Source organism: Oryzias latipes, chromosome 21 (assembly GCF_053564925.1).
Source record: "Oryzias latipes strain Hd-rR chromosome 21, Olatipes_Hd-rR_3.1".
Taxonomy (NCBI): Eukaryota; Metazoa; Chordata; class Actinopteri; order Beloniformes; family Adrianichthyidae; genus Oryzias; species Oryzias latipes.
In genome coordinates this window covers 20594596-20610322 of record NC_136257.1, presented here as the reverse complement: position 1 = coordinate 20610322, position 15727 = coordinate 20594596, and the positions used below count along the sequence as shown (strand labels likewise).

Sequence of the window (15727 nt, the reverse complement as noted above, 5' to 3'; positions counted from 1 at the left end):
GACCATGGCTATGTTTGAATTCCCACCCTAATCCCTAACTGCTAAAAAACTATATAGTCCTGGACTATGTCATGCCCTGGATTTTAAAAGCAATCCGAACATCATGCTCACTACTTTTTTTCTTTAAAACGGTGAATATTACATCATCGATTTCATATGAGCGTTTCGTGATGACCATTTATAAATCCACTGTTCTGAAGATGAAAACGTTTATATTTTATTTAAAAAAATACATTTCAACACATGGGCTGCACGGTGGCGCAGTGGTTAGGGCTTTTGCCTCACAGCACAAAGGCCCCTGGTTCAAGTCCTGGCTGGGGGACCTGAACCGGAACATCAGTGGGGGGACCCTTCGGTGTGGAGTTTGCATGTTCTCCCTGTGCAGGCATGGGTTCTCTCTGGGGACTCAGGCTTCCTCCTACCGTCCAAAAACATGCTTCATAGGTCAATTGGCAACTCTAAATTGTCCATAGATGTGGGTGTGAGAGTGAGTGGATGTGATATTTACATACACACATACATATTTGTTTTTGCAAATATTTTATTTAAAAAACATACATAGAACTCCACTAACCATTTCCAGCAGTTTGCATGCTTTGGCTCCTCCACTACATTTTATTGCATGCCTGCAAACACTAGATGGCGTGGTCGAGTCAGGCTCTGCAAACTTTTTTTTTTTTTTTTTTGACAGAGTTTACCTGGGACGCTTTAATCAGTTTGTCTTCCAGGGCGGAGAAAACTTCAAGGAGGAGCCTGCAGACACACCGACATGCGTCCAAACGGAGGCTGAGACACAACTTAGATTGTGTGAAGTTGAACCTTTGAGACTTGCCGGTCCGTTTGGGGATGCTACAGGAACGCCGGGTCAGAGACTGAGCGGTGACCATAGGAGCAGGCGCCCATCCGCTGACTCTGCAAAGGAGCTGCACCAAAGGATCTGCAACCAACCCCCTCCACCCACAGGTAAGAGCTCCAACCGGAGGAATGCATGCATTGTGGTTGTTGCAAGTCTTTGCAGCTCTTGAAAAAAATAAAATAAAATAAAAACATTGATTATAACTGTAAAAAACAACAACATTTTGTTCTATAAAGTACTAGTGTGTGGTTCTTAGTTTGTGGATGACAATAACTTAAATTTCAGCACAACATTTCCCTTGTTTAATTCTATAGAACTTTTTTTTCAATCAGTAATTTTAAAAAACAGTTTAGTATTCATTTGCATTAGACACAGAGCAGATAATACTAAAAATAAAGTTTTAAGAGTTTTGATTTGCATGAATGATCCCTATAAAATAAATCTTTCAGTGTGGTGTGTGAAGGAAGCGTCCCTAAATAATTCAGAAGTATCAGTGCGTGTTGGTGCAAAGGTTGTAGCCCAAGGTGGGAGCATAATTTTCACATCTCTTGCTTTATGGTTAAGGCGTCACAAACTGTAGTGATTTATAATCCTAACTGCAATAATGCACTGACTCTACTTTACAGTCAAGTTATTTCTTTTAAATTTCGGCTTTAAATTAGTATTAATAAAGGCAAAGAAAAGGCTAAAATGTGTTTAGGTTGGTTTGCTTTCTTCTCCTGCATTGGCGTGCACTTCTGACCCTTGCACACCTTCTTCCCCTGTCTGCATAATTGTTTTCTTGGTGCCGCCTGGCTGTCCCGGCCCTGGGGGGAAGTCCTGCCCGCAGACAGGCAAGTGGGCCCGGTTGTGGACATGCTGGGTCCTGCCGCGCCTCTGAAGTCTGCTGGCTGTCTTTGAACTAGAGCTGCTGGAGGTGGAAATCAATCCGTCTCTATCCCCCTGTCTCTCTGACTCCCCCTGCAGCCCCCAGCGCAGCCTGTCTCTGCTGCCACTGAAGCTTTCATGTTTACAGGTAGAAAAGCAAAAGGAAGCGCTGAGAAGAAACAGGAGGGCGTGTAGCTTGTCTTCAAGAGACGTTAATATGGTTTCTGGGGATTAAAGGGATGAAGGTAGAAAAACTAACAAACCTGTTGCCTGTGGTCATGATCATCCTAAACTGAAATGAAGTGAAGCGATAATTTGTTTACTTACTCGTCGCTCTGTCACTTAGCTTTTCTTGGTATTTCATTTCACACAAAGCTCTATTTATTTTGGAGTGATTTCATAGGAGGAAGAAAGGATTCTTGTGAAAGTTAATGGTGAGATTTATGCAGAACACCAGCTGATTTTGATCCAACACATTATGCCCCTTTAACGCTGTAGAGAGTTTTGTGAAAGCTCCAGAGGCCTAATGGGATTGAAAGGTATGCCTCACACATATAGGAGGAAATTTCATCTTAACAAATCATAGAGTTTATTTGTAGAAGCTATTTAAACGCTTTACATCGAGCTAGGGAATAATTTATTGTTACTGTCAGATCAAGGGCGGTTGAAACAGACCATATGAAACAAGCACAATTGCCCTCAAAGTTGTATCTTTTGTAAATTTGCTGCAGATTTATGGAGCAAAAGCTAGGAACAGATTGAAACAGACACGGCTTGCAGAATATTAAAAAACATTTAAAAGATTGCATCCCAAATTGAGGATTACTGGAAAACAATTAAAATGTAAAATGATAGTGACATGTTGTAGGGATTCGACTCTATTTTAAGCCATATATTTTCAACTCTGCTTATCAGAGCCCGTTTTAAAGGACACATTTTTAAAGGCTTTTTATGGCCTTTCTATTTTATTATGAGCAAATACACAACAAAGGTAATAAAGGGTTTTTACTTCTCTGTAGGTCTGTGATTTCAGATTAAGTAAGTCTTCTAAACAGAACTTGTAGGCTTAGAAAGTCACACAAAGTTATTCATTTTGTTTGCAATTTTTGTCAGAATGAAATTCTATATAAATATGTAGCTAAAATGAAATAAAATTCCTTGACTATAACAAACTTCTTTTTTAAAATGTCTATATTTACAAAACCTTCTACAGCTTCTCTAGATCTGAGAATTTAAAGAAACACTGATGAATGTTGTGTTTTTGGTGATCTTAACATGTTTTTGTGGCATTTTCCTGATGATGGAATTACATATATATAGAAAATTATGCTCAAACTTCCATTTTTTCAGTGTTTCTTTATTCATATAGTTGTAAATCAGGAGCTAACGAAAAAATTCCATTTAAAAAGGGCGTAGAAAAATGCCGAGCGGGCCACAAGGTCTTTGCTCCAAGCTTTCAGCAACTGAGAGGGGAATGGGGGCGGGGTCGCTCCGTGCTAATTGTTCCGCCCACAACTCAGAAGCAAATTTTTCATGAATTCCTGCCGCTCTGAAGAAATAATATCCTAGGAAAACCACCGTTTTTCTTTCATTTTTCCACAAAACAGCATAATCATAATAGTCATGGCTTTACTAATGTGCCTTTACAAAATAAATATATATTAGGGCTGCACGATATGAGGAAAAATCGCGATATGCGATATTTGAGATTAATATTGCGATAACGGTATAATTTGCGGTATATAAAGCAATAGCAAAACAACCAAAAACATCATTCCCATTTCATTGCAACAGTTTAAAAATTATACTCCTAATGACCCTCGACGACATAGGAGACAAACATCTAACATAACAGGTCTCCATCCAATTGGTCTAAAAGGTGAAGACGTCCATCCGATTGGTCAAATGCATGAAGGGATTTATTTGATTCGTTAAATGCTTCAAGCTGCCATAAGATTGTTTTAACACATTTAAGGTTTACGATTTATTTATTGTCTTTTGGGATATGCATATTGCAGAGCTGGATATTGCGATAACGATAAATTTGCAGTATATTGTGCAGGCCTAATATATATATATTTGACGAGTTGCACAGTCTCTCCTAGTTAGCACTTAAAAAACATCTTGCAATTCCTAATATCTATGTCAATTATGCCAGCTTCATTTTATAGGTGGTGTTGGTGAAGGCTTTGCTGCTGGGTAGACATCAATTTTGCCATAGTCCAGCTTGATATGGGGCTTAAATATCTGAACAGACTTAAGCTGGTGTTGCAAATTGGTAGAAAGCACACAGAGCTCTTAATTCTCTTATTTATTTTAATTTTTGTTTTCAATGTTTTTAAAGAGATAAATAAATCACTGATTAATAAGGAAAGCTGTAGAACAACTGACTGGTTGGGTGATGGAACAAAGATGTGAGTCTCTATCTTGGACCTCTTTTTGACCTTCAGGCTAGCATTCATGTTACTTGACTAAAAATGATTTAAAAAAAAAACACTTTTGAAACAGGTAAGAATACATACAAATGAAGAAAAAGGTCTAATGTTTTGTTGCCTGGCATGCAATATAAAGGGAGCAGATAGCATTTTACTACTTTTTCTTACTTTTTTTATTCAATTTTTTCTCTTTTGGGTCAGAACTTGCTTGAGGCAATATCACCCCCCCCCCCCCCCCCCCCCCCCCCCCCAATAACCAACTGTTATTACTGTGTGTTGTGCCTAGAAAGTTTGTTCCAATCTGATCTGTAAAAGTGCAAAGTGAAAAAACACAAAGGAAGGGGTTTTGGCATTCCCCTTCCAGTTGAACTGAGTAATGCTGGACTTTTTTGGTCTCAAAGTACCCATAGAAACAAAATGAGGTGTACAGCGTTTTTAAATGCATCTGTTTTAACCATTGCATTGTGGGAATCCCAGGGAGAAATGTGCGGGGGAAAAATGATTCAAGGCACTCGTTTGGAAGCAACTTCAGCAAACTTTTTGCTTTAAAAAACTGTTAAAATGCACATCTTTATTTCTTCATTAAGGTTTGATAAATGGAGTAAAAAAGTGAAGTAAAGTAAATTTGGTCAAAATAAATTTTTTACGAGTTTAAAAGTTTCCAGTACGTTATTTTATTTATCAGTTTTGACAAAGCTAACTTTAGAGGTTTATCCACTATTGTTGACACACTGATCATTTTTACACAGCACTTCATTTATTAGATTTAAAAAGAAAATGACAGGTTCTTAGCAAAGAAATATTCATTTTCTTCCTATTGCTTTATCCTGGCTGTTAGTCAGTTAGCAGGAATTAAACACACAGATGAATTCCAGCTTGCAGATTGGCCTTCCAACTTATTGTCAATACAGAATAAACAGAGACAGACGCAGAGACAGAGAGATAGACGTTCTGCTCCAGGAAAGTTAAAGAGGGGAACAAGGGATCAAGGAGAGCAGACGATGAAAGACAGATCACCGGCAGGCAGAAAATCAAAGAGCATGCTGACTGACTTGAACTGCCATAGGTGTGTGATAGGAGAGATTGTGTGCAGGTATTTGCAGCATTTTTTTTCATGCCCCTTAAGACTTTGTTTCTCCGGCACACAGAGTGGGAAGCTGACAGTAAGCCTGTAATTAAAGCAATCATAAGATGAAGAGAGATGAAAAACCTCATTTACTCTTAAGCAAAGACACACTTTTTCATATGAAAAGAACTAAAATTGTTAGAGGCAGAGTTTTTGTTCTCCTAGAGAAAAACATTCTCATTAATCAAGATGAAGGAATGAAGTGTCGCTGCTTTTGGTGCGTCTTTAGACTGCTTTGTTAGTGAAAATAAGAAGTTGTGCTTTTCGGATGCTCCTGTGAAGACTCAGTTCACTGTTATGGGTCATAAAGTTGGAGTAAGATGGTGTTTATCCTGGTGGAGGCAGGGGTTGAGGGGGGCTGCTGTTGTCTGAGGTTTGGGTCTGTCTCCAAAGTTAGAAACCTCTTTAGTTATAGGTTTATTTTCACATCAAACTTCGATGGTAGTCATCTAACTAATCAGATGTATTTATTTCTAGCTCATTTAGTTCCTCATGTGAGCCTTGGTGGCTACTTTGCTGAGTGATTTTGACTTCCTGTGGGACCAATTTATGCCTTCAAAAGCTAAAGAGAGCCTTGCAGAAACATACACAGACCTTTCTCCCTTTGGATCTGTCTGCAATCAGCGAGCTTCGTTAGGTAAAAGCGGTTGGTCTGTTGTGAATGACAGGCCACCAGCACCTTCTATGCATTTAATCTCCAGCTTCCTAAAAAAAGAGTGCCAACAGTGCATTCCTCCTCCATATCATCAGAAAAAAATAGACAGTTTGAGCTCATACATTGACAGAACAATGACCTAGTTCACTAAGTTGGTTTAAAATGTGTAGATGCATTTATGCATTTGGCTGTGAAAGTGTATGTGGGTTGATAAATTATTATTGCTTTATTGTATGTCGTTGAGCTGAACTAGTATAAACAAATACTTGCAATTACTGCTGTATTTTTGTAGTAATTATTCTCATGGTTTTCTGTCGGAATTACACAGAAAATGTAGGTACAATTTTTAAAAACTTGGCTCGCCATTGTTGGTTTTTCACAAGGTTTAGCTTTAAATAAGAGAGCAAAGAAACAAAACTGTTGGGAAAATCCAAACTTTTTATCTTTTATGCAGCCACCTCACAGAAGTTTTTCACTTTTATCATTTTCCCAGACTATAATTTGTGTCTTCTACACTTTTACTTAGTGCTAGGCACATTAATTAAAGGTGTATAGAGTGGATGGCTTAATAGTTTAAAAATTACTCCCAGACAGACATCAAGAGATGATAATGACATGATTTTCTCATCTGTCGGAGGCAGTGGTATTTGCAGGTGCACACTACCATTTGATATTGTGTTATGGCAAAACACAAACACAAAGAAACCAACGGTGTGACATTTTTTGTAACTTATCTAAAGCATAACCTGCAGTAGTTTGCAGTCCACAATTGTTGTCCGTCAAACTTTAGAATAAAATGAGATGATATAGTTTGTCAATTCACTTCCCCATTGAATTTCCCAGATTACAATTGATTTAACTGTAATGATTCTATCTGCACCAGCTTAAATGTTTTAAGCTAAATATGGTATTTTTTTCCCCTACATAAATACTGATGCACCTGTACACAGTGTCTGTGCAGATGTTCATTCATCCAGGTTGATTCTGTTGAAGTGGAAGATGAAAATGCAGTTAACTTGACCTTATCTTTAATTATTGAAGACATTTCACCTGTTCTCCTAGAGGTTTTCTCATTTCTGACCATTTGAGAATTCAAAGAATAATTCAGAATTAAAAAAAAAAGAGTCTTGGAGATGTCTTTAATAATAAAGAATAAAGTTCAGTTTATTGCTTTTTTTGCTTTCTACATCAATCGTTCTTAAACAGACATACAGCTTCAACTAAAATTGAAGCCGTATGTCTATAGAGGAACGATTATATAAAAAAATAAATCATGTAAGATAAAACAAGATGGAACAAAAAACAGAAACCAAAACCAAATATGCATCTAATACATTAGTAAAAAACTCTCTAGAACTAAAATTGAACATCTCTGAAAAGACAGGAAGTACATGTTGACAATAGTTTTAGATAATTATAATCATATCCGCTTTAGTTTTTTTCCCCTTCCTCCTCAATGTATTTATTTATTTACTTGATTTTCTGTGACCCTATGGCACAATCCAAAGACTTATTTGGAGTAAAATAAAAACAGGACAAACTAAAACGATGTATTAAAGTCTGTCTGCATTATTGCTTCACTAGTGTTACCATAAGTGTTTGTTTTAAATGTCACTTTTAAAGACAAGAAGGAAAATGTTCCAAAAATCAAAAGAGACATTTAATGGAAATGGGTCTTTCAAAAACATCAGAATTCAAGATGACAAAAAAAAAAGGTCTTAAATCTGTATGCTGTTAATGTGATTGTCATCAGTTAGAAAAAGCTTTTCAAAAGACCACAAACTGTACTTCAACCGCATTCATCACTATCTACATTGCTCTGCTTCTTGGCTGCGTTCCCTGGCCACTAATTGGCCTAATACTTAATTGAGTAGTCAACGCTGTAATAAATATCCTTTACTGAGTTGGACGGTGATTGTTAAAAGCTATTTCCCCACATAATCCATCCGGAAGAGAGCGCAGTGGTACAAGGCTATCAAAACATGGAAGGCATCCAAATTCACCAGGCACACACACTCATCAGCTCGTAAAAAAAGGGAATTCTCTTATGTAACCCCTAAAATGAGGAAAATTCAACCCAAGATCAGCTTCTGCAAGCAACGTTACATTTTGCCATTGATTTTTGAGCAGGTGAAGTTACCAAAGCTTTCAATAAAATGCTTGGAAAAGCAGATTCAGCAAAAAAAAAAATGTTGACATTATTTATCGTTACAGTGTGCGGTCAAACTGCTGCCTCTTTATATGTTTTATTACCTAATGTTTTAAATTGGGTAATATTTCTGCTGCTGATTGGAAGAAGAGTCAGCTTCTGGTTTGTCGCTGCAGAACTTTTTTTCCTCCCGATAGTAAGCTGTACAGAAGCAAGAATCACCAAAAAAGTTTTTTGTTGGTAATTGCGGTCTAGCAAAAGGTGACAGATTTTTTTTCTTCTTTCATTGTTAGAGGACTAAGAGGACAAACCCCTTTCCTTTAAAAAAAATCTTTTCTTTCCATCAGAGCTGGTGTTAGTTGGTTCCCCCTCCAAATGAGCGGCTTCTGTCCCTTCAAAAACAACCAGAAGCAAATGGCAGCCTGTACATTTTTTCCATCTTAACTGAACAAAGTCTTTGAGCCCATCCTATTGTGAAAACACCCAAAACAGTGCCTACTTTTACCATAAAGACGAGTCGAAACACCTAAAAGTTAATTTATGTGAACTTCCTTTTGACCACGCTACTAAATGACGTAAGGATTTAACATTAACATTTTCCCCCATGAAGCAAATGTAGTGAAAAACTGTGAAATACACTAATACTGTTATCTTTTTTTCAAAGTCTGAAAGTGAAAGCTTTAAGAAAAAAAAAAACTGGTTTCAGACTGGCTGATTTCCATTAGATGAGGATGAAGAGTTTTCATTTTTTGTTTTTGGAATATGTTTTTTTAATTTTATAGAATTGAAATGTATTTTTGTTGATATGAGGCATATTACATTACGAATTTCTTTTGCTGCCATCCAAACAAAGGTCAAACATTTGAGGACATGTAGCTGATGAATAAAACAGTAAGAGGAAACAGAAGTCGGAGCTGTCTGGATCATCGGCTGTCCCTATGTAAGACATGCAGTCTGCTAGATACAGATACAGCCAAACACAGAGTAGTTATTTATCAGAGATTATACAATCTTTAGAAGATTAATGCCCCTTAGGGAGCTGGAGTCTGAGGCTTACTTTCATATCAGACCTGTCCCAACAGAGAAGGCTGAGGTTAGAGAGACAGGGTTGAAAGAGGTAAAACAGATTGTCAGAAGACACCAGAAGTCTTCAAACGCAACAGCACTGGTGGATGTGTTTGTGTGCAAGGGGGTTTGTGCGTACATCACTTTAACCCCATAATGAATAGCCTCAAGGGGTCCACAGCCATTTGGCAGTTATTCATTTCCTGATTTCAAAAAGAAAGGAAGAAAAAAAAACACCATCAAGCCTTTTATCTCTTAGGCAGACTTAAAAACACACACAGACACATAGTACGTACCGGTTGTGGTCTTACCACAGTGTTTTGCACAATTAGGCTTATTTTGCTTTTAAAAATGAATGCTGTGTGCATTTATAAACTGTATGTCCATGTGCTGGTGTTTGTGTGTGGGTGTGCATGTTTGTGTGGGTGTGGATAGTGTAATTAAGCAAGATGAAATGCCTGGGCTGGAGAATTCTCCTTCGCCAAAGATCAGAAGACTGAAGTCTGCGACATGGATGAGTAAAATCTGCGGTTCAGAGGCATTTTTGACCTTGGATTGCAGATAATTGTGACTTTTTCCTTTTCGTGTCTCAAACGCAGACTCACACTTTGATGCTTTCAACAAGTTAAGATGGATGTAGACTTCAGCTGTTTTTAAAGTAAACTAATTGGGTTCAAGGACAGCTACACGTAAAAGAAAATCACACTCAAATATTGTGCTAATTCAAGCCCCAATCTTATCTTAAATAGAATCTTAACAGATGTTTTTTGTTGTTGTTGTTGTTGTTTTTGATTAAAAAAACAAGAACAATGTTTGCAGTAATTATTTTCTATGTAGGTTTGGGATCCCTTTCTGATTAAAGGCTATTGTGAACAATGAACCACAGGCTTTTGTCAATAGAAGCAAAGCAGAACTGAGATCTTCTCTAGTATGTTTAACAGATATATTATATTGTTAAAAAAAACAAAAAAAAAACAACATATGACATAGAAGGTCCAGTGATGGATCAGCTGTACTAAGAGGTTACGACATATTTGGTGACTTATTTAACAGTAATCAAACAAAGTTGTTTGTTAGCATTAATATCTTCCAGGTTTTTTTGATTTGTGAATTTGATGTAAATCTAAACCAAAGGCATTATACCTGCAATGGGAAAGGTATATTGAGTCTTTACAAATTAATAGATTACAATAAAACACAATCTTGTCTTTGCCATGTCTTTGCAAAAAATTAAAACAATGCAAAGGGGAAGCCTGCTGTCTGTGTTAAATGAGATGTATATGGACAAAAACAGACATTGATGTTGATGAATTCAACTGCAGCTGCAAATTGTGTTACCGGGTTGTCCCTAATGACCGTTAAAAAGAATCAAACGGGTCTTTTCTGAAACGTAGTCAAACAGTTGAAACAAACAAATTTCAAAGATGTTTGAACATATTTAGCAAAGGTGTAAGTGCAACTAAATGGATTAAAGTCATCTGTCATTTCAAAGACAACTTTTGTAATTCATATGAAAATAGAAATAGGAATAGAAAACAGCATTTCATAAAAATTAGTAGTTTTCCAAAAAATCTATTTCTTGCCACTAAAGTTAAAAAGGTCTAAGCTGCAAATGTGTTAAATATACAATAAAATTAGAAAAAATGTTGTGAAAGAAAAGGGGAGAGACTTATTTAGTGTTACAAGCCTAGTGGTTACTCAGTTAACTTTCCGATGCTGAAATTCACTTGGTTGTTAAAAAAGTTTCAGTCCTGAAGTCAAACTGTTACTTTGTGGTTTTACCTAATGGACTAAAATGCTCAGAAAGTTTAAATGGTGATTTTTGAGTTGTTTATATTATGTATCTTAAGTCCATTTCTTAGCCACGGTTTGTGGGACACATTTAACAAAAACTAGTCCATTTCATTGCAGTAAAAATGAGAGTTCATAACAAATGTCTCACAAAACATATGTGACAAAAGAAAGAGTCTTATGTTGAAATGTAGTTACAGTGGTAAACTTGATAAAAGCAAAGATTAGCCTGTGGTGGTTTGTTCTCACACTTCACACTTATAAGTCAGAAGAATGCCACAGGGTGTTTACCACTGTTCCTGGTTTATTGGCAGTGATGTGATACTAATGGTGCACTGAACTCACTGGAGCCACACACATGCACAACATTTCCCCTCAACGACAGTTGGCAAGAACAGATTCATAACTTCACTGATGTTTAACAGAAGTTTGCCTTGCCAGACTGAAGAGAAGAAATGTTTGTGTGTTTATTGGGCTTTAAGTTTTGAAATTGACCATTTTCTTCTGCCCCAGCAGGGAAAGGAAATGAAAATGTGGAAAAGAAGAGGTCAGAAGAAATCCATGTTTTTGTCTTCATTACTGGTAAGGAACTCTCCTTGCTGTACTCGTTTTTTTCCATTATTCTATTTTTTTCTCTCTCCATCTTACAATCACTGCAAAAATCAAAAATACATTTCAGAAACTTTGTGACATTTTGTGTAAGCAACTTGAATAAAACCTTAAAATGTTACAGAGGGCAAAAAATCCCTGTAAAATCAAAGAATGTTTTGTTAAAAACCACTGGCTTAAATGTAACAGTATTTTTGTCTCATATTCTTTCTTTAAATGCAGGGACACACTGCAGCTCTCAAAAAGCAAGAATTACGCTAAATCATGTCCCACTGTTACAATTGCTTGTGTGCAGAAATGTCAGTTGCATTTATAGCCCCAAAGTGAATTTTTTTGAAGTGCTTTGACACAGCTGGTTGTGTGCAGCTGGTATGATAAATTACTCTGACAGACAGTTTGTTTACTCAGCTTTGAAAAAGGAGGATGATGAAGAAATTCAGAGGATGTACTGCAGGATTTATTTGCTTTCCAGTGACTTGGAGTGGGTTAACTGTCCTGTTAACTCAACTAAAAATACAGGAAACATTCAGGATATAGGAAATGACAGACACTACTTGGGGCTAAACTGGAAAAATTAAGAGATGAGAGTCAGAACTTCAATTAATGTTGAAAAAAAAAGTAATTTAAAAAAAAAAATCTCTTTTTCTTTTTTTAGTCTTACTTTGATAAACTTTCCGACTTAAAACATGCATGAATTCTGGATAGATATGCCAATGAAGACCCATAAACTGAACATGTTTTCTTTTTGTTTTTTTTCTTTTCTTTTCTTTGTCCAACCCATTATGTTAAATTGGGACTATAAAAGGGGAACTTTAACCTGCCCAAAACCACAATTAACTAAAGGGGAAAAAAAAAGAAATGTGCCAAAAATCCTTTATCAAACAAAGTAAACAACAGAAATTTAAGCAGAACATTATTATTTTTATTTCTGAAGCCCCTAACTCGTGTTTTTTTATTAATATTATCATTGTATTATTGTGCTTGTGCCTAAATCTATTTTACAGTTGTAGTTTATATCCACATCCTACCCAAACAAAATGCAGCTTTGGATAACATTTGGTGAAAATAAAGAAACATGCCACGTTATGAAACCCCTTTTCTGACTTTCCTGACTCTAAAACATCAGGCTTGTGTTAATTCGAAGCGCTGGCCATTGTTTTCTGATGTTCAGAAAGGTCATACTAGAGAGCTGCAAACATACTTTTGTTCACATTATATAAATGAGAAACATTAAAGCAAAAGTGAGATAATGGAGGGTTTTAGTCATGCATTTTTTCCCCTTTCTTTAAATGTTCCTTTAATGACTTCCTAGGAGATGTTTTTTCAAAGTCACTTAGTTCAGAAGAACAAAATCTCTGCAAAAGGTTGTAAATACCAGCTGCTATTTATTACAATAAGCCAGAATTGTCCTGTCTCACATAGGAAGATGAAGCCACATGTTCAGTCACGTTTCTGTCACTTCAGGGGGACACTGCATTAACTTACGTTTCACGAAAAAGATACCCATCAGCCCCTGAGGCTAACAGTGAAAATATACTGATATCTTCTAACAAGACAAAAAAAAAAAAAAAACAGCTCAAGTGCAGGAATGTTTATATCTTCAAGCAAAGGTATTTTAACCAATCTGTCTTAATGGGATAAATCCAACACTTATCAATAAAAATGTTTAAAAGGTCTCAGTAAAACCATACTTTAAGGTATGATCCAGCTTTCTACACAAACAAATCAGAGGTACTACAACATTAAACTATACAACATATTCCATTGACAAATTTGATAACCTGTAGAGAGTCTTTCAAAATGTTTTTATTGATTTGATGAAACTGAGCTTAAATAGGATTGTTACTCAAAACACAGAAATGACTTGTCACAAGCTTTTTCGTCTCTGTCACCTTAGGTGTGCTGCATGTTTGCCAGTGCCGAGTACTCCAGCTGTGGGGAATATGAGTTCTTCAACCAGACCAGTAACAGTTGCCAAGCTTGCCCTCAATGCCGGCCAGGACAAGAACCAAACATGGTAAGTATTCAAACTTTAACAAGGTAATTTAGGGCCAACTTTTGTTAATGTAGAAAGCAGAAAAACAAAAAGAAAGGAAGCTCCAAAATGAAACAACTGAAAATTCTAACCGACCTGTGAAATAGGATGATAAGATGTTATGAACCAAATGTGTCAGTTTTCCACAGACTACCCACCATTACCTTCCCCCCTGCAAAAATGCAGAACTCACACATAGCTGCACAGCGAAGAATGCCCTAATTCAAATGAGCAATTTCTTTATGGTTTATTGCTCTCATTGACTTCAATGCGAAGGCATGCATCACTGTGAATGACACGCAGTAGTCACAGAGTGATTTAGCATCCATCAGTCAACCAGTAGACAGCCAAAGCAAACACATCGCACGCTAATGCTTCAGTGGACACCTGAAGTGGGGGGGGGGCACACCTTCCAAATCAAGACAGCTGCAGTCGAGTGTGAACGCAGCAAATTATAGTCATTTTGGTCCTGGAAATGTATGATTTTTTTGAGTGTTTCCTCTAATGTCATAGTTTTATGGTGTCAATTGTCAATTTTGTATATATAAAAAAAAGCTTCCCTTAGTTTATCAAACTGTCTTAAGACTGAATATCCTCCAATTTGAGGAGCATTCACTGCTTTCTGAGGGAACCCCTCAGCTGTAACGCAAAGCTGTCAAACAAAGACCAAACATCAGGCAGACAGAGTTAGCAGCTATTGTGGGTTGGACGTGGAGCAGCACTCTGTAGCTGATAAGACATGTTTAACTAAGGATGTTTGAAAAAAAACTTTAACTTTTAACTTAACTTTGGAAGGTTTTTATAACTAATAGGTCCATGTGGTAGGAAATTCATGGGAAATTCAATTATATTTTTAAGTGGAATAGAAACTGTACTTTAACTTATATATATATATATATATATATATATATATATATATATATATATATATATATATATATATAAACAAAAGACAGAGTTTTTTTAAAAGCCCATAAATTAAAACCAATAGTAGTAGATTACCTGTTACCTATTTTATTTCCGATTAATAACAAATCAGCTTTCTAGTCGCACTTTTTTTTTATCTAAAGCAAACAATATTTTTGACCACTCTAAACGTTAGATCACTTTTCTTATGATCAAAGCCTTTTTTTTTTGAAAGAGAAATGTAACTATTTGTTACCATTCCCCCTCTCCAAGAAAAGTGTTTTATCTGTTAGATGATAGCCCCCTTTGGACGTTCTCCAGCTACCTTGATCCGCTGGGTGCCACAGCTTGTAATTCACATGTTCCTTTGTTTCCCAGAGGTCTTCTTGCATGTGGTCTAGTGTGTGTTTTGACATGCTTTCATTCAAGGGAAAAGCGGAAGGTTTCTCCTCACAAAAGAGACTTCAGAAAACACATTTGGAGCAATACATCACACAGCTACAAACGTTTAGGATCCACATAACACACGTGTGTATTCACTAGACTGTTTTTCAGAATGTAAACACATGTAAAGCAGCCATTCATTTGATATGAATCTACTTTGTATCTTACTTAATTAGTGCTTAAACAGAGTTTTAGTTTGCATTTTGTCAAAGCTTCTTTTCTAACATGATTAGATGTTTCCACAGGTTTAATGCTACGTTTTCACCAACGCGCATTCTTGAACTGCTTTTAGCACATGGTGTTCACACTAGTGTGAAACGTCAAGGCAAATCTTACGTATCTTGCTCAAGGCGCTTTATTTTCACATCTCTAGTTCAATATATGAAAGACTTGGTGTCATATCATTTCCGGCAGGATACAAAAATCAATTATAAATTTCTCCTCCTTGATCAATTTTTACATGCTTTGGTACTTGCATGAATTCAAAGGGATGCCACCCATACGTCACTATGTCTGATTGGTCAAAGTTGAACTGGTTTTATCGCATAATTGCATAGAGCCATGCACTGTAGGTGAACCTGAAATGTTGGAAAGAGATGCTGAGTGTAGACCTTTAAACATACAGCATTAAAACGTTCGTAGAAACATGTGCAGGGACGCGGTAGCGCGTCCACATTCAAAGAGTTTTGAATGTGGACGCCCAAATTGTGTTCGCTTGAATGTGTGCTGCCAACATAGCATAAGATGTTGTTGTTCACCTTTCAGGGGTCGCCGCAGCGAATCAGTGTT

At 36.6% G+C, this 15727-nt stretch overlaps 1 protein-coding gene across 5 annotated transcripts in view; it reads left to right on the top strand.

The window, feature by feature from the left end:
- Nucleotides 1-689: 689 nt before the first annotated feature.
- Nucleotides 690-15727, top strand: part of edar (ectodysplasin A receptor) — a 35054-nt gene continuing 20016 nt past the window's right edge. For 2 of the 5 annotated variants that reach the window (XM_020712811.3, XM_078939002.1), the window contains exons 1-3: nucleotides 690-963; nucleotides 11461-11526; nucleotides 13451-13570. In XM_020712811.3, coding sequence (XP_020568470.1) covers nucleotides 11470-11526; nucleotides 13451-13570 — 177 coding nt within the window. In that variant the 5' untranslated portion in view covers nucleotides 690-963; nucleotides 11461-11469. 5 annotated transcript variants of the gene reach the window in all.